Source organism: Pipistrellus kuhlii, unplaced genomic scaffold (assembly GCF_014108245.1).
Source record: "Pipistrellus kuhlii isolate mPipKuh1 unplaced genomic scaffold, mPipKuh1.p scaffold_m20_p_13, whole genome shotgun sequence".
Taxonomy (NCBI): domain Eukaryota; kingdom Metazoa; phylum Chordata; class Mammalia; order Chiroptera; family Vespertilionidae; genus Pipistrellus; species Pipistrellus kuhlii.
This window is the reverse complement of record NW_023425438.1, coordinates 25,544,175-25,567,734: the sequence shown is the minus strand read 5'-3', so window position 1 is coordinate 25,567,734 and position 23,560 is coordinate 25,544,175. Positions and strand designations below refer to the sequence as shown.

The 23,560-nt window shown below is 37.0% G+C and overlaps 1 protein-coding gene and 1 long non-coding RNA gene across 6 annotated transcripts in view; both read left to right on the top strand.

Annotated features, from left to right (window-relative positions):
* Positions 1-23,560, top strand: part of RTN4 (reticulon 4) — a 57,181-nt gene that overhangs the window by 15,201 nt on the left and 18,420 nt on the right. The window contains exons 2-3 of one of the 5 annotated variants that reach the window (XM_036435333.2): positions 790-846; positions 1,523-3,937. The exons of 1 other annotated variant lie outside the window; for it this stretch is intronic. In XM_036435333.2, coding sequence (XP_036291226.1) covers positions 790-846; positions 1,523-3,937 — 2,472 coding nt within the window. Of the gene's footprint in view, positions 1-789; positions 847-1,522; positions 3,938-11,451; positions 11,705-23,560 lie in introns of those variants that run through there. 3 more of the 5 variants (XM_045580751.1, XM_036435339.2, XM_036435341.2) reach the window with 3 other exon arrangements.
* On the top strand, positions 11,712-17,164 carry LOC123652217. Its single transcript, XR_006741421.1, has 2 exons — positions 11,712-16,373; positions 16,423-17,164. It is a non-coding gene; the product is annotated as an uncharacterized LOC123652217 (long non-coding RNA).

Sequence of the window (23,560 nt, the reverse complement as noted above, 5' to 3'; positions counted from 1 at the left end):
TTCCTTAAGTTCTGTCCCTCAGTGGTGGTGGTTTTTTAGTCTGTTACATGGGGATAGTAACAACAACCCTTGTAGCAATGGGGTTCTAAGGAGTAAAATGAGTTTTTGTGTGTAAAGTACTTAGAATAACAAGTAGCCCTCAATGTTAATTGTAAACAAAATAAGACTGGCGATAATAATGATCTTTCTAATGATAATTAGTATTTTCTTTGTAATTTGGACAATGGTGATAGAACTGATGTCTTTAAAAAATAGTGTGCAGTGACTCTTAGGATATTTTTATTTAAAGGTAGACAACCTGGCATAAGAAAATGCATTCTTCGAAAGTTCTTCTGAACTGAACACATGCCAATAAAAATGAATAAGCAAATGTCGTATTAATTTTATTCAAATGCATCTTTAAAAATTTGGCTTAATTAGTACAAGATAATTTAACTGAAAATGTGAATAAAAGCTTTGGATGTGGTATATTAAGTAAGAAAAATAGTATCTTAAAGCCATTTTGGTTCATGATGTGTACATACACACGTTTTTGCCTCTTGAAAAATGATAGTAGTTGTAAGGATACCATTTAACCAACTCTATAATACACATATATCTGGTAACTTAGTCTGAATTAGTGGTTCTACTAATGGTACTACCTTTTCCTTCCCATCTTGGCTTTGTTCTCTGTAGGTGAAGTTTGTATTAACTCACTCCAAACTGAACCCTTACTTGCTCCTCTTATCTTTAGGCTCCTTCCAGCTCTGCCTTTATTTCTGCTGAGGTTATATTCTATTTGTTTTTCAGATGAGACACTCTTTGCTCTTCCTGCTGCATCTGAGCCTGTGATACACTCCTCTGCAGGCAAGTTCTTTCTGCTAGCCTTTTACCTCTGCGTATTCTAACTCTAACGCTTTAGTTTTGTTAACTCTGTACAGAGTAGTTTGAATTTACTAAAAATTAACATGGTTCACATAATATCTACTGAAAAAGTTGAAATTGCATTTTACATGCCATGTCCCACGGGGAAATGGGCAGAACTTTTGATTAATAATTGGAAATTACATAAGAATTCTTGGTCCCTTGATTTACACTTACATATTGACTGTTCCATTTCTCCAAGTAAAATTGACTTGCTGTATAGCTGCAAGACCTCCACGTGAACGAATGTCATTCTGTGGCATTTAATTGTCCAGTGGCTTTTCTTTCCTAAACTGTCAAACTCTCTTCTCAAATCCTCTTTTCCCCTCTAAAACCAGTTAAAATTAGCTTTTTTTAGTGATTATGCTTGAGGTATTTCTTAAAGACTGATTTTTGTCTTTGCATGATGTATAATTACCTCTGTAGCCATACACAGGTTTTATTGATAAAAGCATTAATTTTTTTAGTAATGGTTCCAGTCTACTTGTTATTAATTGCTACATTTCATTTTAGTTAATAGCAAGTTTTTTACTAACATTATTTTGAATCTGTAATAGAGCATACATTAACTCTGAGAACACTGGCATTCTCTAACTTTCCTTTCTGTCCATGGCCACAGAAAAAATTATGGACTTGAAGGAGCAGCCAGGTAACACTGTTTCCGCTGGTCAAGAGGATTTCCCATCTGTCCTGCTTGAGACTGCTGCTTCTCTTCCTTCTCTCTCTTCCCTCTCAGCTACTTCTTTTAAAGAACATGAATACTTTGGTAATTTACCAGCAGTATTACCCACCAAAGGAACAATTCAAGAAACTTCAAAGGAAGCTTCCAGAGAGTTTTCAGGAAAGACAAAGAATCCATTTGTAGACAAAGATTTAATAGGGTTTTCAGAATTGAGATATTCAGAAATGAGGTCATCCATCAGTGGTTCTCCAAAAGCAGAATCTGCCATCACAGTAGCAGACCCTAGGAAGGAAATAACTGTGAAGACTAAAGATGAAGAGGATGATTTAGTTAGTAAAAATGTCCTCCATAATCAGCAGGAGTCACCTATAGCCCTTAGTAACTTCACTAAAGAAGAGAAGGACGTTATGTTTCCAGAAAAAGGAAGGGACCGTTTTAATGAAGAGAGAGGAATAGCAGGAGCTCCTATGAGGGAAGAATATGCAGACTTTAAACCGTTTGAGCGAGTATGGGAAGTAAGAGGTATTGATAATAAGCAAGACAGTGATGTCTTGGCTACCGCAGGCAATATAGAGAGCAAGTTGGAGAGTAAAGTGGATAAGAAATATTTTGTGGATAGCCTTGATCAGACAAACCCTGAGAGAGATAGTGAGAGCAGTAACGACGATGCTTCCTTTCCCAGTACCCCAGAAGCTGTAAAAGATGGTTCAGGAACATACATCACATGCACTCCCTTCAACCCAACAGCAACCGAAAGCATGTCAACAAATACCTTCCCTAGGCTGGAAGACCATGCTTCAGAAAACAAGACAGATGAAAAAAAGATAGAAGAGAAGAAGGCTCAAATTACAACAGAGAAGAGCACTGGCACCAAATCATCACACCCTTTCCCTGTGGCAGCCCAGGATTCTGAGACAGATTATGTCACAACAACTAGTTTATCGAAGGTGCTGGGGGAAGGGATGACGAACATGCCCGAAGGTCTGACCCCAGATTTAGTGCAGGAAGCGTGTGAAAGTGAACTGAACGAAGCCACGGGTGCGAAGATTGCATTCGAGACAAAAATGGACTTGGTTCAAACCTCAGAAGCTCTGCAGGAGTCCCTCTACTCGGCAGCACAGCTTTGCCCATCTTTTGAAGAGTCCGAAGCTACTCCTTCACCCGTTTTGCCTGACATTGTGATGGAAGCACCGTTAAGTTCTGTAGCTCCCGGTGCTGGTGCTTCCGGATCGCAGCCCAGTGCAGCCCCGTTAGACGCTCCTCCTCCGATGAACTACGAAAGCATGAAACTAGAGCCTGAAAATCCACCACCGTATGAAGAAGCCATGAACGTGTCACTTAAAAAAGGGTCAGGCACCCAGGAAGACGTCAAAGAGCCTGCAAGCATGACTGTAGCTGCTCAAGAAACAGAAGCTCCTTATATATCGATCGCATGCGATTTAATTAAAGAGACAAAGGTCTCGGCTGAACCGACTCCAGATTTCTCTAATTATTCAGAAATAGCCAAAGCCGCACAGTCAGAGCCTGAGCCCTCAGACCTCGCTGAAGATTCCTCCCCTGATTCGGAACCAGTGGACTTATTTAGCGATGACTCCATTCCTGAAGTTCCACAGCAACAAGATGAAGCTGTGATTCTGACGAAAGAAAGCCTTGTCGAAGCTTCGACTGAGTTCATGATAGAACATGAAACTAAGGAAAAAGTCAGAGCATCACCACCACCTAAAGGGGGGAAGCCGTATTTGGAATCATTCCAGCCCAGTTTAGGCACCACAAAAGGCACCATATCACCTGGTGAAGTTCCCACATGGACCCAAAAGGAGAAAACGCCTTTGCAGATGGAGGAGCTCGGTGCTGCCGTTTATTCAAACGACGGCTTGTTTGTTGCCAAGGAAGCAAAAGTCAGAGAGAGCGAAACGTTTTCAGACTCTTCTCCCATTGAGATCATAGATGAGTTCCCCACATTTGTCAGTTCCAGAACCGATTCTTCTAAATTAGCCAGGGAATACACTGACCTAGGCGTATCCCACAAAGGTGAAATTGCTAATGCTGAGGATGGAGCCGGGTCCTTGCCTCGCTCAGAATTACCCCATGACATTTTCTTCAAGCACGTACAGCATAAGGCTGACGATCAAGTCCGTGTGCCAGAGGAAGTCTCCAAAGAAAGGTCTGATATCGCAAAGGTGCCCTCACTACCTCCAGATGTGTCTGCTTCGGCCACTCAACCAGAGATAGGGACTGTAGTTAAACCCCAAGTTCTTGTGAAAGAAGCTGAGAAAAAACTCCCTGCTGGTACAGAGAAAGAGAACAGATCACCGTCTGCTATAATTTCAGCAGAGCTGAGTAAAACTTCAGGTAATGAATCCATACATTGTTTTGTGCTTTTTTTTTCTCTTGCCAACTTTTGACTTCCCATGGAACATTTCACTGCATTTTGTGTAGTGTACTACATTTGTAGTGTCCAGTCCATCCCATCACATTGATAGAATCCTCTTCTGTCCCAGTTAAAGGTTTTAGTGCTTTTTCTGCCTCTCTTGCCCTCATCTGTTACCCTTGTTCTTAACTTTTCCACACAATTATTCATTGATCATTTGTATATTTCCCAGGGAACTAGAAAAAAAAAATTTTGTTAGAATTGGCTTCAGCGTATATTTCTTTTTGCTTCAGTGTTTCCTGATAGCACGAAGAGCAAGAGGTGTTAAAAACATTTTCAGGTGCATTTACTTTTGTTTTCCCATAAATTAATTTTTAAAATCTTTGAACAAAAGAACCTTCCTGTAATGTCCCTACTATTTCAATATACTGCAGTATTTCCCAGTAATAGGTGTAAAGTTAGGTATACTGAGTAGTAGGCATTTTGTTGAAAAGTATAAATTGAGGTATGCTATTAATTAATTTGACTTAGTCTCATCTTTTTTTCTTTTGTCTCTACATTTCCCATGACCCGATTTGTGTGTAAAGTGATTTGAAAATGTGTTTGTTACTTAGTTGTGTTTTCTATGAAAATATGTAGTGATTATGTGGATTCTACTGAATCTGCTTATGTGTTTGTTGCAAATGGGTAGTACTGCTGACAGAGACCAGTGTAGAAAGTGTTGCTGCAGTCTAAGAAAGAGGAGGCTGTGAACATTACGGCAGTGGGATGAGCCTGATGGCATGCTAGTAGGACTTGGGGTTTGGTTGGACATGAACATGAAGGATCAGGGGAGGTATTAAAGATGGCTCAATATGTGCAAATACATGGTTGGCAGTATGAGAAACTGTGTTCGGGGATTTTGAAGAATGAAGTGAGATTTAAGGAGAGAAGATAAAAAATAAGTTTAAAATATATTGGTAATACTAGTATATTACTTAAGGGACAGCCAAGAAATGATGGATATTATATGTAGGAAATTCTTGAGAGAGACTTTGCTTTTATGTGTGCACTAGAGGCCCGGTGCATGAAATTCATGCACTGGAGGGGAGGGGGGAATCCCTCAGCTCAGCCTGCACCCTCTCACGATCTGGGAGCCCTCAGGGGATATCTGACTGCAGGGAGTGGGCCTAAGCTGGTAGTTGGACTTCTCTAGTGCTGCCACTGCGCTCGCCAACCACGAGCCCAGCTTCTGGCTGAGCGGCATCCCCTTGTGGGAGCGCACTGACTCTTTGTGTTGAGCGTCTGCCCCCTGGTGGTCAGTGTGCATCATAGCGACCTGTTGTTCTGCCATTTGGTCAATTTGCATATTAGCCTTTTATTATATAGGATTTGCCACGGGTTCTGGTATAGTAATTAAGGCCACAGATCAATGAGGGAAAACCAAGAGAAGAGGAACTTTAAAGGTGGAAGGGTTGGTGTGTTATCAAATACTAGCTCACCTAAAATTAGGGATTAAGAATTTATCAAAAAGAAGGGAAGATGTTGGCCTGACAGTGGCAGGTGGTGTGAGTGGGCAGGGCTACTAGGGCTGAGGAATGAATGGGATTTTAGAAAGTAGATATTAAGTGTTAACAGTTTTAAAGAAAGTTTGATACTATGGAGAAAGAGTGTTAGCAAAGTGAGGAGATAATGGGGTGGAAGAAGCCCTGCCCCTTTTTAAACGATGGAGCAAATGTCGAATTAAAAGCACTTGTAAGGAGTCAGGAGGGAGGATGATATCCAGAACTAATTTTTACCCCTTTTAACAGAGTAAGAAAATACCATTTCTCTATCACCATCAGTTGATTATATATATTTTCTTGGGAAGATAATACCTTCACATATACAAAATTTAAAAAGTACTGTGATAGTAGGTCATCCTGTCTCAAGTAAACACTTAGTGCGCCTTCCTAGTCTAATGTATTTCTTATGGATTCTTCCAGACATTCTGTATTTGTCATTTAAAACCAAATTGAAAACCTTTATGAGTTTGATAAGTTTAAGTGAAGGTGAACATGTTCCCATATATTTATTGGCTATTTGTAATTTCTGTGTGAATTGCCTGTTCATATCCTTGGCTCATTTTTTTTTTTTTTTTTTTTTTTTAATTTTCACTTGAGGATATGTGGGTGTTTTAAAAACTATATATTTTTTTATTGATTTTTTTTTTTCCAAAGAGGAAGGGAGAGGGATAGAGAGCCAGAAACACGGATAAGAGAGAAACATCAGCCGAAACCGGTTTGGCTCAGTGGTAGAGCGTCGGTCTGCAGACTGAAAGGTCCCAGGTTCGATTCTGGTCAGAGGCATGTACGTTGGTTGCGGGCACATCCCCAGTAGGGGGTGTGCAAGAGGCAGCTGGTCGATGTTTCTCTCTCATCGACGTTTCTAGCTCTCTCTCTCTCTCTCTCTTCCTCTCTGTAAAAAACCAATAAAATATATTAAAAAAAAAAAAAAAAAAAAAAGAGAGAGAAACATCAATCAGCTGCCTCCTGCACACCTCGCACTGGGGATATGCCCTCAACCCAGGCACACCCCCTTTATCGGAATCGAACCTGGGATCTGTTAGTCCGCAGGCTGACGAAGCTCTTTCCACTGAGCCAAACCCAGTGGGGTTGTTGTTGTTGTTGTTGTTTTTAAATTGATTTAAAAGAGAGGAAGAGAAAGAGAATAATAAACATCCAACAGAGGCTGGAATCTGAAACCTGGGTCTGTGCCCTGACCAGGAATCAAACGCACCACCTTTCAGTGCACAGGAGGATGCTCCAACCAGCTGAGCCACACTGGTCAGGGCTCCTTTGCTTATTTTTAAATTTAGATTTTCACCTTTAATTTTGAGAGTTCTTTATATACAAAGGATGCATACTCTTATGTCACAGTTTTCCCCCAGCTTTCTAAAGAATTTTAATTTTGCGGGACATTTTAAATGTTCACATAGGGAGATCTGTAACTTTATTTACTTATTTATAGATTCATTTTACATTTAATTCTGATCTATTCAAAATTGATTTTGAATTCTGGTCAGAGATTATTTTGTCCCACATACTTTTTGGTGGTGAAGTTATTTTCCTGTTCCCAGCATACTCTGATCTAATTTCCTACTACCAGGAAACAATCCTAGGGAACACGGGGACACACAGAAAATCAGCACTGCCAGATTTCATGCCCTGGGTCAGACAGTCAACTGTACTGTGGGTGTTGGTGCCACCTAGTGTTGTAGACAGAAAATGAGGTCTATGGCATACTCTGTAATTGACCACATGGACTATAATCAGTTGGGCAGAGAAATTTAGTGAATTGTGGGTATTTGTTTCATACTAAAAATAAAAGACTTTATAACAGGATTTTGAATCTTGACATTGTATTGAATGAAACAAATGCTTGAATCATGCTATTACAAGCATTATGAAATGACCTTAAGAATTTTCCCCAAACCTGTGTACTTTAATGAAAATTAAAGGTTTTAAGGTTTCAGAGCCTAAAGACTATTTTTAAATTCCAAATTAAAAATGCCTTATCTTTTTTGGAATAGCTATATATTTATTTTAGATTATAATACAAGAAGTCAACATTTTTTTTTTCTCATTCAGTAATACTTTTCCATTTCTTCCTATGGTTTTTAGTACTCATTTTTTAGCAATTTATGCAAAATTGTTTATAGACTAAAAAATGCTAATTTTTTTTTGCCATTTTAACTTGTATTGTCATTTATTTTCTAGACTAAAGTATTTCTCCATATCTTAAGTTTCAATTAAGTAGTTAATGTGTTGAAGTGCTATAATTTAGTCCATAGAGGGCATTATATTACAGCACATTAAACAGTGCTGTTTAATACCTTTCAGTAGCGAGACATATGTTTAGTTTCATAACTCAGGATAATTAAATCTTGAAGTAAGTTCATAACTACTGTGTAACTACAGTTGTTTATTTAAAACATGAATGCTGTTTTTTGTTGCTGGAAGTAGAAACAACTATTTTAGCTATCAAGAATTGTGCACAAGCAATTCCCAGTTTAGAGTAGTACTTTCAATCCAAATGCCTGCCTTGTTCCCGCTTTATTTCCTTTATGCCAACATTGTTAAGAAAACAAAGCTAAACAAAACATGAAATTTTCTGGGGTTCCGAAGGAAAGACACGGAAAAGAAAGAATCTTGGGAGAACTGGCTAGGGCAGACCTATAGCTTACGTATTGCTGCCTATGCCAAAATACACTTTCTAATCTCTCTCTCTCTCTCTCTCTCTCTCTCTCTCTCCCTCTCTCCCTCCCTCCCTCCCCCTCCCTCCCTCCCTCTCTCCCTCCCTCCCTCCCTCCCTCCCTCCTTCCCCTCCCCCCCTTTTCTGGTTGTAGAGAAGAGTTTTTTTATTCTTTAGGTAGGGATTAATATAATCATGTACATTTCCTACTAATGAGGTAAGTGCACTAAGAAAATGAGAGTTTTGATTCCAGACACGAGGAGAAGAGAAACAACGTAGGAAATTTTAGGGCATGCTTGGGGATGTTTTCCTTACTGGTTTTTGTCATACTTGGGGGCAGTACTTAGGATATGGACTTTGAGGAGAGAGAAGTTGCCAGGCATGAACTTTGAACAGTTTATTTAAAAAGTTTTATGTAAGTTTGATTTTGATTTCAGGAAAAGGAGACTATCTCCTTCCCTCCCCCTTCCCAAAAATATGCAGTAGGACTTAGAATTTAGACATTAAGAATTTATTTACTTGCATTATAGGTAAAGCACTTTTCTGTTGTCCTCTCCTTTGGAATCCTCCTTTTAAGAGGAAATGGGTTCCTGTCCCAAAATCAAAATGCTGTTGGGATGTATCTGCTCTGTTTAAAAATTATCATTGAAAAATTTTTTATTTATTTAAATATTTGAAGGCAAACAAAATAAATGATGATTTTTTAAAAACAGATTTATGTTTTTTATTTGCCTACGAAGTTGGGATTTAATGTGAAATAGGACCTATAAACTATTCATATATTATAAAATTTTCTCAGCTGCAAAATAATAGAATTACATAGCAAAGAATAATTTGTGTGTATAGGCACTTCTGATTTGAAAGGTATTGGGTATTGCCTAGAATTAGATGGCTTAATATATATGCTTTCTTAGATGTGTTTTAAGGGTCTTGTCCCTTTTAGTTTGTTATTTTTAGCATAATACTAATCATAAATGGCTAGCACTTAAATAAGGCCTACTTTTTGTCAGACACCTGCATAAGGCATTTTGCCTAACACTAATTCAATTGATCCTCACAATAATCTTAGCCCACATAACTTTATATTTTAACATATTGTTTATCTCATCAAAATTTCAAATGTAAGCACGTTTTTGCTTAGTTTACCAAACCTAAAGGAACTCTAGTTTTAAAACTTTTCTAAGAAATGGGCAGAATGTCAGTTGATTTATGTGAACTACAATAGTTTTTGCTGTAAGCTTAATAAATTGCAAAGCCCATATAAACTGAAGAATTAGATATCACTATGCAAGGTTGAATTTCCAGGGCTCCTGTTTTGCCTTTTTAATATGCCATGGAGTTATTAGGTATATTTAATGTTTAGATGAATGGATATTATTACACATTCTTGCCCTCTCGACTATTTTTTAAAATTGTCAAACCAAGTTAAATACCAGAAGGTGTGAATGGTAAATTCCCGTATCTTAAGAAATCTTTCCACCCCCTCTCCTGTTTGTGTAGTAATCTCTGACTTAAAAACTCTTTGGGTGCCCTAGTCGGTATGGGTCAGTGGTTGGAGTGTCAGCCTGCAGGCTGATGAGTTGCAGGTTCGATTCCGGTCAAGAGCACATGCCTGGGTTGTGGGCCCGATCCCCTGTAGAGGCGTGCAGGAGGCAGCCAATGATTGAGTCTCATCATTGATGTTTCTGTCTGTCTCTCCCTGTCCCTTCCTCTGAAATCAATAAAAATGTATTTTAAAAAATTATTGGGTGCCATTTTTTAACGCTATGTTCTAAGGCTAAAGCATTTATTGGCCTTCAGTTTTAGGAGACTCAATATTAGGGTATAATATGTACTTATTGAATAGTTTGGGCTATTTTCAGATATGCTATGACTTGGTGACGGGGTTCTCAAAAATCATATTATTCAAGGGTCCAGTGAATAGTTCAAAGTTAAATCTTCACTCTTACGCTGAGAATACTGGGTTCTCTTTAAAAAGAGCTTTGCTTTACTTATGTTGGCAGTCAGGCAGATATGGGAAAGAACTGAGTCATCCATATCAGGCCTCTTCTGATAGTAAGGATTTGGAGTGTTTTGCAGCCCACACAGTTTTATAGAAAATTCCAGAAAACATTGTAACTATTTTAGTATACTGCATAGTCCTGTGAATTGTGTATTTTTGTACATAGGCTACATATCTTATACTTTATTAGACATTTTAAAATATTTTAGCTGATTTTGTTAATATATATTGCCTCTTCTGCCTAGTCAGATAGTAGCATCTGTTTAGTAAAGACTAATATTCTGCACTGGAATTAATGACAGTTTTATAAAGTTGAACAAAAATTTTAGAAATTCTGTACATATATTTATTTATTTTTGTGTATTTATCAGTAAAATTTTATTTTGGTCTCATAACATTTCCCCATGGCAAATGATATAGTTAGCACATAAATATTTCTCCTCAAGCTCATAGATATTTATTGAGAGATTGAGTTGGAACGGGTGATAAATTCAGAATAAGTATAGATTCGTAACTCTCTGAATTTCCTTAATTGGAGAAGAATGAAAAAATACCATTGCATTAGGAAGATTGTTGAAATTGAATAAAAGCTTTTTTTCTATTGAGGAGCATATATTAAATAAACATAAATAACTTGACTTTATGATTCTCTGCTTATACCCTCCAAAGGGTGCAAATGATGAATGCTTTAAGCCTTAATCTTAGGAGAAAGTAAAAAGAGACTTAGCATTTCCCCAGCTTGAAATGTAAGCTATTACCCACGAGATAAAAGCTATTGCAACCTTCCTGTCGATGTGCAAAATTGATCATTGCATCTGGAGGGCAGATCGTGACTTAGGTGGATGGTCAGAAGAAATGTTTGAAGGACTGGGACCTGTCTGCTTTTCAGTCTTCTGAATAGAAATCTTACTGAGCCATTAAAATTATGTGACAAATCATATGTTTTTATGAATAAGCTTTGCAATCAGTCTGTGTTAGCTTTTTTTTTTTTTTTTTCTTAACAGGTAAATCACTGATTTTTATTTTAGAGTTTTAGATGAAACTGAAAAGCAGCAGTATAATTTAAAGCAAAACAAAAAAACTGTACATGCCTTAAGTGTACTTCAAATATATTCGTTGGTTAAATGCCGAAAGAACTGCCCTTTTTTCTTTCTTTTGGTAGGCTGCCCCTCCTCCCCCTTGCAAAAAAAAAAAAAAAAAAAAAAAAAAAAGTAGCTCCTTTTGGTGTGAGCAACAAGCAAAAAGACCAGAACAATACACAGAAAGAAGGCAGGAGTGCCTGAGTATTAGTAGCCTAGTTACAGATTGCACTGCGTCAGACTGCTCCACACCCAGCAGGCGTCAGGTGACTCCAGCCCTGCTGCAGTTGTGCAGCCGGAGACTGCAGGCTTCGGTTGGGGAAACGGATATTTCATGTCTCAGGGGTAGACTTTTGCAGCTGCAGCTTTCCTGTTGGTATGCATAATTGATAATTGTGTCTGGAGGGCAGATCGTGACGAGATGGACGGTCAGAAGAAAAATTGGAAGGACAAGGGTATATCTGCTTTTTAATCTATTCAGCGTTTCTATTTATGTGATCAGTGATATATTGCTATGAATGAACTTTACCGTGTAGATGTATTTTGGATTGAAAGTGAAACCTGTGTTTTTTACATTTGGTTGTGTATGGGGGAAAAGGCATGCTATGCTGTTCTGTTTCCCTGGCGTTTGATTTAGTGTTCGCAGTCCTGTCTTTGATCAGGTTCTGTTTAATCCTGCACATTTTAAGCAGTATGGTTTCAACACATTTCCTCTGTCGGTCACTTTGGTCTGATAGATCTACATTGCTATTTTTGTATTTCATTATGACGTATTCTCTGTGACTAAGTTTTTTTGTTTTTTTTTTAAATTGGTATAGTTGAAATCCTATCTGAAGGTTTGTAGGTAGCAAGATATTGTGTTTGCTTGCGATGAGCCTGTTTTCTTCTTTGGGAATCTTATTGAGCATTTAAAATGGTTACCAGCCTCCTTTTAATTAGATTACATTTTTGTGTATCTTGAAATCGTTATATGTATACACAATAATTTGTCATGCTCGTCTATATTTAAGTCACTAACCTTTGTCCTTGTAATAACCAATCATTGATCTTGATCCTCTTTCCTCCCCCTTGAAAGCCTAGATCCTTTCAAATCTCAGTGGATCGTTGTGTAAGAATTTAAGTCCATAAGTGGTGAAATGTTGACTGTAATGAATATTTAAAAAATATTATGTAGATGATTAAGTGTACCATTTTCACAAAAAGAAGGTGGTAGATTGTGTGTGTCTGACCACTTATAATAAATTATCTTAAAAAATTATTGAAGCAATTAAGTAGTCCTAATAGTCCACACGTAGTTTTTTTTTCTGGCCACATTAAAGTTTTATAATTTAAAAAAATATATATCCTTCTACAGTAAAATTGCTAGATAGGTTAATAATAATGTTTCCAAAAGCAATATGTGGAACTAATTATAATAACCCTCACAATCTCTTTTCAAAAATCTGTTTAATAAGGAAATGTGGGGGAAAGGTGAGTTTAAGATTGCGTTCATATTGAGATACAATTTAAAGATTAGAAAACAACACAGCTTTGGATTTTTACCTTTATGGTTTCTTTACATGTGAATTTATTTAATAAAGAAAACATTTTTTTCATCATTCTGGACATTATTAGCAATACAAAGTGAAATGTGAATCGATACACTAGTTTTTGCTAAGGAAATATAGTAGTGATAATGCAATAAATACAGGATTTAAAAATGGGTGAAAAGTCACATCAGGGCCTACTCTGCAACTAATAAGGTTCTATATTAATCATTTAAATCTTAGAACATTTAATAACATCATAAGTTATTTATTTGCTGAACTAATTTAGGGATATTTTGTGACAGGAAAAATTAGACTCTAGTATAGTCCATATTATATCATAAATTTTTAGGCACTAAATATAAAATCAAATTTACTCAAATGTCTCTAGGGAGCCTCACTCTGTATGTAAGTATAATGGCCTAATATTTTTTAGTCCTTGTCTGTGGCTTTTTTACTTGGTAAGACTAACTTTACCTATTTCAGATTCATTGGTGAAATTATATTTTAGTATTTTCTTTATCAGCAGTTAATTTTAATGTTGTAGATTTTAGGTTATGACTTAAATGGGAATTGGTGAAAAGCTGAGGCTGACATGGGTTGAGTTTTATGAAATGTGTGTGACAGTAGAAGGAAGAACCTAATCTAGATTCTAGGTATATTTTAAAAAATGTATTTAGACCCATTACTTTTCTACTGTCCAATCCCCCATCCCCTTAAGCACATCTAGTCATCTAATGAAAATATAATGGTATAACAGAAGTGAGAAGTACTCTGATTTCAGTGTTTAAAATCATTTGTTTTTTGTGTTGGATTTTTAAAAACATTTTATCTTTCAGGCTCAGACCAATACTAATAATTTGTATTTTTAACATATTTTTCACCTTGGATATTCTATTATTCTTAGGATACTTAAAAAGTTGGAATCTACATTGTACTTGATTATTGAGGTTATATGGGAAGCATTGATTAAGACAGTCACAGGATTTTGAATTGCTTAAAAATAAGAAGGAGTGGGTAGTTTTGGGGTTTGGGTGGTGTGGAAGAATGATATAACCACTAAATAAGATATTCACTGAGCCTGTATAGTAATTTCTGGGTAGGACAGAATATTTATAGGACAGTAGTTGAAAATAAGAGTAATGTGATTAAATAGAAGATTTGTAGGATCTAGATCAGGTTTCCTCAAACTTCTCTGAATATAAGAATCACATGGTGCTTAAAAATGCAGATTCCTGTGACCATACTCAGATCTACCACATCAGAATTTACAGGTGAAAGGCCTGGCAATCTTCACATTATGCATTCTGATGTAATTCATGTAATAGTCATGAATTACAAATTTAGGAAACACCAATCTAGGCTTTTAAGTTTCTGTGGTGGCATGTTTTGATGTTGGCCAGAGTAAGACCTTGGGGTCTTAGTTTCCTCAGGTCTGTGATCTCTAGGCTTCCAGTTTTGATGTTCTGTGGTCTATAAAGATGCTGTGTGCTAGATTGCAGAAGACTTTGTGTTTTGGTCTTTACCATAAAGGGAATAAAGAGCCTTTGGGAGTTTTAAAGTAGAGAGTAATAAAATATAGTAAGTTTGAAAGACTGGTCTGGGGTGCTATGTGAAATAACTTGGAGAAGAACTCAGAACCGTTAGGATGACTGTATGTACCCAGATTTAAGGCACATAGTGCCCGAGCTTGGCTTGAAATAGGAATGAAAGGGAAGTGGCAGATTTGAGAAAGAAGGAATACTTAGCATTTGACATAGATTTGTGGGACTAGGGTGAAGGAGGCGCTCAGAGGGCAACTGAAATTTCAGTCACAGCAAAACATTGGCAATGCTAGGGCATTAGTATTTGTAGAAATAGAACTCAGGTAGGTAGGAATAATGCCAAGCTTGGTTTTAGAAGCTTCAAATATGAAGTGATGATAGAATAGCTCTTGAGAAGCTCAGAGAAATGACAGATTTAACGATAAAAGAATTATTGGGAATTGAATACAAAGTGAGACAAGTGAGGATAGCAGTACCATTTATCTGTGGGAATACATGCCAAGACCCCATGGGTGCCTGAAGCTGAGGATAGTACCAAGCCTATGGAGTACTATGTTTTTCCCTATACATACCTATGGTAAAGTTTTACTTATAAATTAGGCACAGTAGGAGATTAACAGCAGTATCTAACAGTATAAAACAATTAAAACAATATACAGTAATGAAAGTTATGTAAATATGGTCACTCGTTTTAGGGGGTCTCTTGCTGAAGTCCTTGTATAGGCTCAGTGCTTTCTGGCACACAACACATTGCTGTCGGTCGGAACACGTGTGCTCTCCATGTCTTCCACAGAAATGCAATGCCTTTTCTATCATAACTGAGCACTTACCACACACTGTGGTCATAACTTTTGCATGTGAGATGTGACAGCAAAACTAGCCCAAATTTAGTTTTCCCATAATTTCACAGACAGAAGATTCAGTCTTATTGATCTTAGCAATCTCAGCATATGATGTTTTTTCTTATTAAGTTGAGGATGTTTTACTTTTTCACTTAAAGGAAGCACTTTACGGCCTCTCTTTGGCCCATCTGCATTGCCAGCACCACTACTCTTATACTCTGGGGGTCATTATTAAGTAATAGGAGGGTTACTTGAACTAAGAATCCACAGTTGATCTGGTAAGTAGGACGGCTAAAGTGACTGAAGGGCTGGAGGCATATGCAGCATGGATACGCTGGACAAAGGGGTGATTCCTGCCCTGAGCAGGTGGGAGTGGAACAGCATGAGGTTTCATCACACTACTCAGAATGGGGTTCAGTTTTAAACTTACTGCTTCTGTTTTGGATTTTTCCATTTAATATTTCCATGCAACATGGATAAGACTGGACTGCTGTGTTTGCACAGAGAGAACTGAAGATGAGTGAAGGAAAACCTAAAACCACCATTGTGGGGAGGTGAAGCACCGGGAGAGATCGGGAAGTTGTCAGGGCAGTGAAAGAAGCAGAAGCGTGGTAAGGGGGAGAGGATTTCTAAGAAGGAATGAGCAGTTAAATACTGAGAAACTGTTTAACGTGGAGACTGAGAAATGGTGCGGACTCTGTGGAATTTCAGGAATATGTGCACCGCTGTCCATTAATAGTAGTATTTTTTGAATTTGGCATTTAACGTGCTATAGGTATGACCTTTGAGGGAAGTTTCTGTAGGGTGGGGATAGAAATGTTTCTAGGATTAGAATTCAGTTTGTACCTTAAGATATGGTAGCTTTGAACCATTTCTGGAACATACGTCCCTGCACAGGTGGTTGTTGGGCTCCTTGGTTTTTGCTTTTGATAAGCCACTTCCCATTTCTTCTAAAGCTTAAGGTCACTGACTATGTGGGTACAGTTGTACACATACACCGACATTCAGATAGAGGAGCAGGGTCTTGCTGCTTGAAATAAATGCCTTCCTACCCCCTGGGAATGCCCCCTACCCCAAAAAGAAATGCCAGAGAAGGGAACTTTGATGTTAACCAATTGAGAGACCTGTTGATTAGAGAAAAACCCTCTACTTCCCAATCTAAACTTGAAGCCCATTGTTTAGGCATTCATCTCTTCACACAGAGTGGTTTTGGTATCTATTTTTTTACAGTGCCCAAAGGGCAACATGAAGTTTCAGTCAGAGTTGGGAGGGCAATATGGTACATTTTGTTCTGTATTCATCATCCCTCCCCAACCCCCCCATAACTGGGGGAAATTCCTTTCATTTAAAAGATATTCCACATTGTTTTAATGCTGTAGTATTCTAAGTGTGTACTACTAATCCCATACAGTTAAATATTCATGTTATTCCTGAAGTTTGGGGCAAGTGTGAACTATACAAAAATGAGTATAATTGAATCTAAATCTTGGTTTTTATCCATGATTTCTAAATTGCTGGGTTATAATACTTAGGCATTTGTTGCAAAACTACCCTCCAGCAAGACTGTACAAATTATTTTGAGCAATCTAATGGAGCGTCTGTCCTGAAACCCTGGCCAAGATTAAATACTACGATAACTATGCCTTTCTGATGATCTTAACTCTTTCCGAGAGAGCTGTTTTGTCAGTTTTTAAGTGTATTACTTGATGATAATCAGGTTTGCATTTAAAAAGTAAATTTGCACATGTTTTTTCCTATATGGATAAGCAGTGAGAGCACTGGTCTGGGTACTCTATTTTTTCATGAGGACTCCCAACTAGTTTTTCCACTAAATCCCACGTCATAACGTAGTTAATGTTCCAAGAGTGTTCCTCTAATTGTAGCACTTAAAGGACTTTCTTTACTTTTCAATTAAAGCTTATACAATCTACCTTGAACTTTTATAAGGCATTCCATGTTCTAGTCCAGGCATGTCAAACTCAAAGGCTAACATGGGCCAAATAGACGAGACATGGGCTGCGAGTTTGACATGCTTGGTCTAGTCCCAACCTTTATAATCCCATATCCCATTATTTTGTCTCCATCCACACTGAAGGACTTGTTCCCTAAACATGCCTGTTCTTTGCATTTGCTTGTGTTCCCCCCCTCCCCCTTCTGTGTAGGATGCCCTTTAGCCCCATTTTATTTTGCCTGAGTTGTACTTCTCAACAGCCCAGTCCTGCCTGAGGTGTTCACTGATCCTCTCAAATCCATGCTGGGGATTGAGCCCACAACCTGGGCACGTGCCCTGACCGGGAATTGAACTGTGACCTCCTGGTTCATAGGTCCAGTCAGTGCGCAACCTACTGAGTCACGCCAGCAGGCTGGGGTGTAGCTTTTATGAGAGTTATTTATATGTATATCTTGGCTCTTTTTCTAGCCTGCAAATTCCTTGAAGGCAGGAACAGTGGCTTCAACACTAGGTCTCCTTTTTGACTCTTCACGGCTTCTCCATCAAGCAAGAGGCTGAGAGCTCTGATATTCAGCCAGGTTTACTCCTGGCCTTGAACTCTATACATACATTCTTGGATAATTAAAAAAAAAAAAAAGTTTTTTCAAGTAGGAGAAATAAGGAAAGCGATTCCCTGTTTTACCCCCTCTTAAGGGAACAAACAGTTAAGTAACTTAAGCAACTTTTATAAGTCCAGGAGTTTTAGATTACCTGCAGACAAATCATTTGATCATTTTTTTCCCCCTCTAACTTTCTCATTTCATAGGTAAGGAACTCAAGAAAGCTAAAGAGATTATTTGTTTAGGACCACATAGCTTGTGGCACAGGGCCATTGTTTATATTTATACTTGAACAACTGAAGATAAAAGCTAATGATACATGTTTTTATAGTTTATTCATTAATAGTTCTGGCATCTTACCGAACATGGTATATATTTCTTTTTTGTGTGATCTTCACTCTACAATAAAAGAGGCAGTAGTCTATTCCACAAGCTATAAAAGAAGGGAGGTGCTAGTTGTCAAAAGGTTAAGCCCAGTAGGAACCCTATGGACCAGGAGTATAATTTCTCTTCGTCCTTGGGGATTGGATTACATGCTTGAATGTAGGAAACATATTTAAGCAGTGAATAGAATTCTTATTCTGGTCTGTATGTATTCCCTACATCACCTTTTTATTTATTGAGTTAATTCCATCTCTTGTTAGAATTTAGGCTAAAGGATGTTATTACGTTTAATTTAGCCAGTACTTCTCTTTGCATCTATGGGGCAGTATTCTGAGACCACATTTTATTTCCCTGCGTTATCATGGGTAATGCTGACTTATGTTACCTGGTGTGTGTCTGTATGGGGGAGGGTGGGCATTATAAAATGTGTAAATATCTCTATTTAAATCTGCTTAATGGCTTTCACATTTAATCCAATCACCTCATCAGCATTTATGTAAGGTGTTGATAGACACTGAAATACTATGGTCTCTTCTTAAATACTCTATCATCACCATATTGTACTTTGTAGCATTGTACTTAAAGAGCTCAGAGTACCTGTAAGCTTAAAAAATATCAAATATGAATGATATCCCTGCACCTCTATTATTAAAGAGTTTGACAGTGAGGTAGATTTAGGAATTTCTACTCTCAGACTATACTAGTTAGATTTGCTAAAATTCTGACTTTCTGTAAAAATGAGAGGAATTATAACTGTTCTTTGTTATATACACTTATTTGTGTATTTTTAATCTAATATAATTTAGATTATTCTGGTCAGTGATATGAATAGAGGCATTACCTTGTTTATCTGTACTATTGGCCATTTACTCAGCATTTATTTTGGAGAGTGTACAACAGGTGTATAAAGTTATAGAAGTATTAATATAACAAACTAGTTTACCTATTAATGAAGTTCATTCTTTTTTTGTATTAGTAATTTGCTTTGAGTCCCCCTCCCTTCTGGAATATTAAGCTTTTCAAGTTTCTAGAGGTACAGAACAATGCTTTCTATTTAGTTTCCATAGTAGAAAATTGGATTCTGAGCAAGGCCTGGTGCCTATGTCTTGTAATGTTTGGATGCCAACAAGAAGTAAAATTTACACCATAGCATGTTATGCATTGAACCAATGTGTAATCTAATTTTAGGCGTTCATTTGTGTAAGTCTTGGCTACATTCTAGTAATTTAAAATAACCATGCTTATCAAAATTTATCTGAAATACAGATTTTGTATAAGTAGAGTCCTTACTGTGACATCCTTCACAACTGAAGATTGTTCAAGTCTCTGCAGGTAGGGAGACCCATTGGCTCAAAATATGTGTAAATACATGCTTAGAGAGAATGTATTTTTTTAAGCTTTACCTTAGAGAAAGTGGAATTTGCTACATATATGAATTTTCCTGTGCAGGGAAAATTACAGTTTGAGATTGGAAGTGGGAGGTTAGAATTATTTTTTATTGTATATATATATATTTTTTTGTTCTCTTAATAATAAAGCTGGAAATAGAATCAATAGGCGTAAAGGAAGTATTGAAAGCTATATTAAGTAATTTAGGATATTGGTGAATTGAATTAACTTAAAAATGAGGCATGTGTGGTAACTTCACTGTTTGCTACCTCAGAGAAGTTTGATTATCCCTAGAATCAACTAACAACCACAGGTAGTTTTTACCTTTATGTAATGTATTGAAGCATTTTCTATGTAAAGACACTTAATGTAGGGAAGAAAAGACTACTTGAAGCAAACTCATTTCATAGCTAATAAAGGATTTGATAAAGACTTTTATGTTGAAACTAGAGGCCCATGCATGAAGATTCTTGCAAGAATGGGTCTTCCTTCCCCTGGCTGCCCGCACCACCTTCGCTTAGGCTGGAGCCGCCTGCCTTTCTGCCTTCCCACGCTGCCTGGAGGAGCTGGGGCGGTGCAGAATGCCTGTGTTGTTGCCATGATAACGATGTAAGCGTCCTGTCCTGCCCCCAGCCACCCAGTGCCTGCATATGCAAATTAACCCGCCATCTTTGTTGTCTTAATATGCATACTCCTGATTGGCTGGTGGGTGTTGTGAATGTACAGTCAATTTGCATCTTACTCTTTTATTAGTGTAGATAAAACCAATAGCTATAAAAACAAATTTTAGTTTATTTTGAATATATATTTTATTTTATTTTATTTACAGAGTGGAAGGGAGAGGGAAGAGAGTTAGAAATATCGATGAGAGAGAAATATCTATCAGCTGCCTCCTGCACACCTCCTACTGGGATGTGCCTGCAACCAAGGTACATGCCCTTGACCGGAATAGAACCTGGGACCTTTCAGTCCACAGGCCAATGCTCTATCCACTGAGCCAAACCGGGTAGGGCAATTTTTAGTTTGTTCTTAATGAAACGGTGTAATCACAGCTGTAGGTTGTTCTTAGAATGAAGTGAGGGTAAATCAAATTTTGGGACTTTTAGTGTGTGTAATTTTTACCACAGAATTATTTGGTAGTGCAAAATGTCATCTTCTACTTCATGGTTGAATTTCTCAGTGGATCATATATGATATACCTTTACAAAAAGTGTTCAAGGGTTTTATTAACTTTCCTAGTGGCTTCTTTTAATCTTTTGAGGTCATATGTTCTGGTTGAAGTGCCTACTGGATCTTTTTTGGAGTAATTCTCCAATATTGCTCATAATATTAAACTCATAAAATCCTGCATTATTAGAAAGATTTTCAATTTTACATTGTGGTTGATTTGTGTTGTTTTATCTGGATATAGTTTCCAATTTTTATTTTCAAAGTGAGAACATTTAGATAGCTTCTAGGAATCAGTTTGCAATTTAAACAATAGGATTTATTATAAATTCCAGTAATATTATTACTGAAATTGTATATGTATATAACTCTGCTCATGGTATATGATGTACTAGTATATAAATCTGCTCGTGTTAGTAAATTGCTACTCCTCCAATTGAGATTGAAATACTATTTGGGATCCTCAGGTAGGATAAAAAGCAAACTTGAGTACTGACATATACCTTTAAATACAAAGCGTGGTATGATGGGAAAAATGAGATCTTCATGGCCAGAGCTGAATTTCAATCTGTAAGCCTGCACAATTTATTTATAATAATACCTCTAAGCCTCATGTATAGCAGATAATACTTTGTAGAGTAGTTGTGATTAATGGTAATGTATACAAAGTACTTGCATAGTTCCTTGCTCAGGGATCACTAAATTATTAAAGGAAATTTAAATATAGAATTTATACATAAAATATTTTTTCCTTAGATGTATGGTGGTTGAAATTGACCAATACACTGTACTATTCTCAGAAGTAAGGCAGGAAAGAGACAAGGATCTGAAATTGTGTATCTTTCAAAAACTCTAGTTAATAGGAAGAAAAGAAAGCCAGGAGAGATGCTGGTTTGACAAGTATTTAATGAAGGCTCTTTGTAGCAATACTAGGTATCCATCCATCTGAAACTTGCTAACTAAAACCAAGTTAGCAGTCCTTTCAGAGAAAGTTGAATTCACTTAAAAAAAAAAAAATCAGAGCTTAATTAAGCATTGCATTTAATATTCGATTGCCCCGCTTGACTTCATCTCTTGAAATATTAACTTGATTTCCACATATGACATCTCCTCTCAGCTTAAACTAACTTGTTAGGAGGTTATCATTTTCCTAGTTTTACACACGGGGAAACTAAGTTCAGCCATCTAATCTGGGGCATGCTGACGGAAATGGAAGACAGAGTTAAGCTCCCACTCTGCACAGATCTTTTTCTGGACCGTCACCTGTCATTTATTAGCCAAGTGAATGCTTTCTCTGTGGAAGTAAAAGCTTACTATGTAGTGCTAAATGATTGACTGAATTTTCATCACTTTTCCTAGTAGTTGAGAAGAATTTGATTAAGGACCGTGATTTCTAGTTAATACATAATGACTTATTATTAAGATTATGATTGTGAAAAATAGCAACTAAAATTTTAATATTCTAATTTTTAATATTGTTTAGTTTTCCTATTTAACTGCCTTATTCATTGTTCACCTGACTCTGTTAAAGAGAACTTAATATTTGCTTTTGTTTAAGAGGTAGGTATTTTCCTACAGCCATTCCTTCCCAGTATTACTGTGACCAACTAGGTCAACTTTTTCTCCCGCTAGACAAAAGATTTTAACGTTGAAACCTGACTTCAGGCTATTCAAGGAAGAGATTCAGTAAGAATTTGATTTGAGGCAAGATGTAATTGGATGACTTCTGTGTGTACTAGCACTATTTTTAGCCATGACAGATGATAGTTTATGATTACCAGATGTAGGCAACTTTTCTTACTCTTCGCTGGGCCAGAAGTTTTTATTTTGAAGGAAAGATTGCAGTGTATTCAATTATTTTAAATTAAAAATTTAGTTGGTAAAAGGTGGTACAGCCCTATGCATGGCACATCACAAAATAAATACTTTCCCCATTTTGAAAACGAGTGGACAATCACTTTTTTCCTAAATGACAAAAATTTAACAGGTCAAGATTATTTTAGTAATTCATAAGTACTGCCCACCGCTGTGAAGAGGAAAGGCAATTGCTAAATTAATCTTAGGTCTTTAAAAGGATATTTCATGCGCATTTTATATAAAAGTAAAGTAGCATTAAGTTACTGTGCATGATTAATGCTTATTCTGCAGTACAGGAGCTCTGAGGAACCATGAAAGGTTATGCTATCCTTTTACAAGCCCTGTATCTTAATGTTGGTTTCTCAACAATAAAGAGGCCATTAAACTCTTCGTTCATAAACAGAACTAGTAAAGTGATTGCAGAGGATCCCAAAATTAGCATTTTAGTGACCCAACAGTTTCTTTATTTAAAGATGTCCATTATTTTGATTTGAAGACATTATAGTGTTTAATTACAATGTTTTCTTTCTAAGATTAATCTGGCCACTATTTACATACCATTCTGACAGCAAATATTATTGAAGCTGATTATGACAATATAAAGATGAAAGGCACTCGGCAGTCCTTCAGAATCTACAAGGAGATACAGCCCATAAAACAAAATTTGCTATCAATTATCTGAAAGCATTGCTATTTGTTATTTTGTAAATGTAGATATCCGAAAATAGTTCAAAACAAATGTTAGATCCAAAGCATACAAGCATTTTTTGAATAAATTAATTAGAATTAGTGCATGCCTTAAATTGGCATAAAGTATGCATTCATTCTAATCAGTCAATCAGTACTATTTTAGTTGGTCCAAGCTTTGTACTCAGCTCCAAGATATGGTAGGGTAAGACAACATGCTTTTTTTTAAAAATACATATTTTATTGATTTTTTACAGAGAGGAAAGGAGAGGGATAGAGAGTTAGAAACATCGATGAGAGAGAAACATCGATCAGCTGCCTCCTGCACACCCCCTACTGGGGATGTGCCCGCAACCAAGGTACAT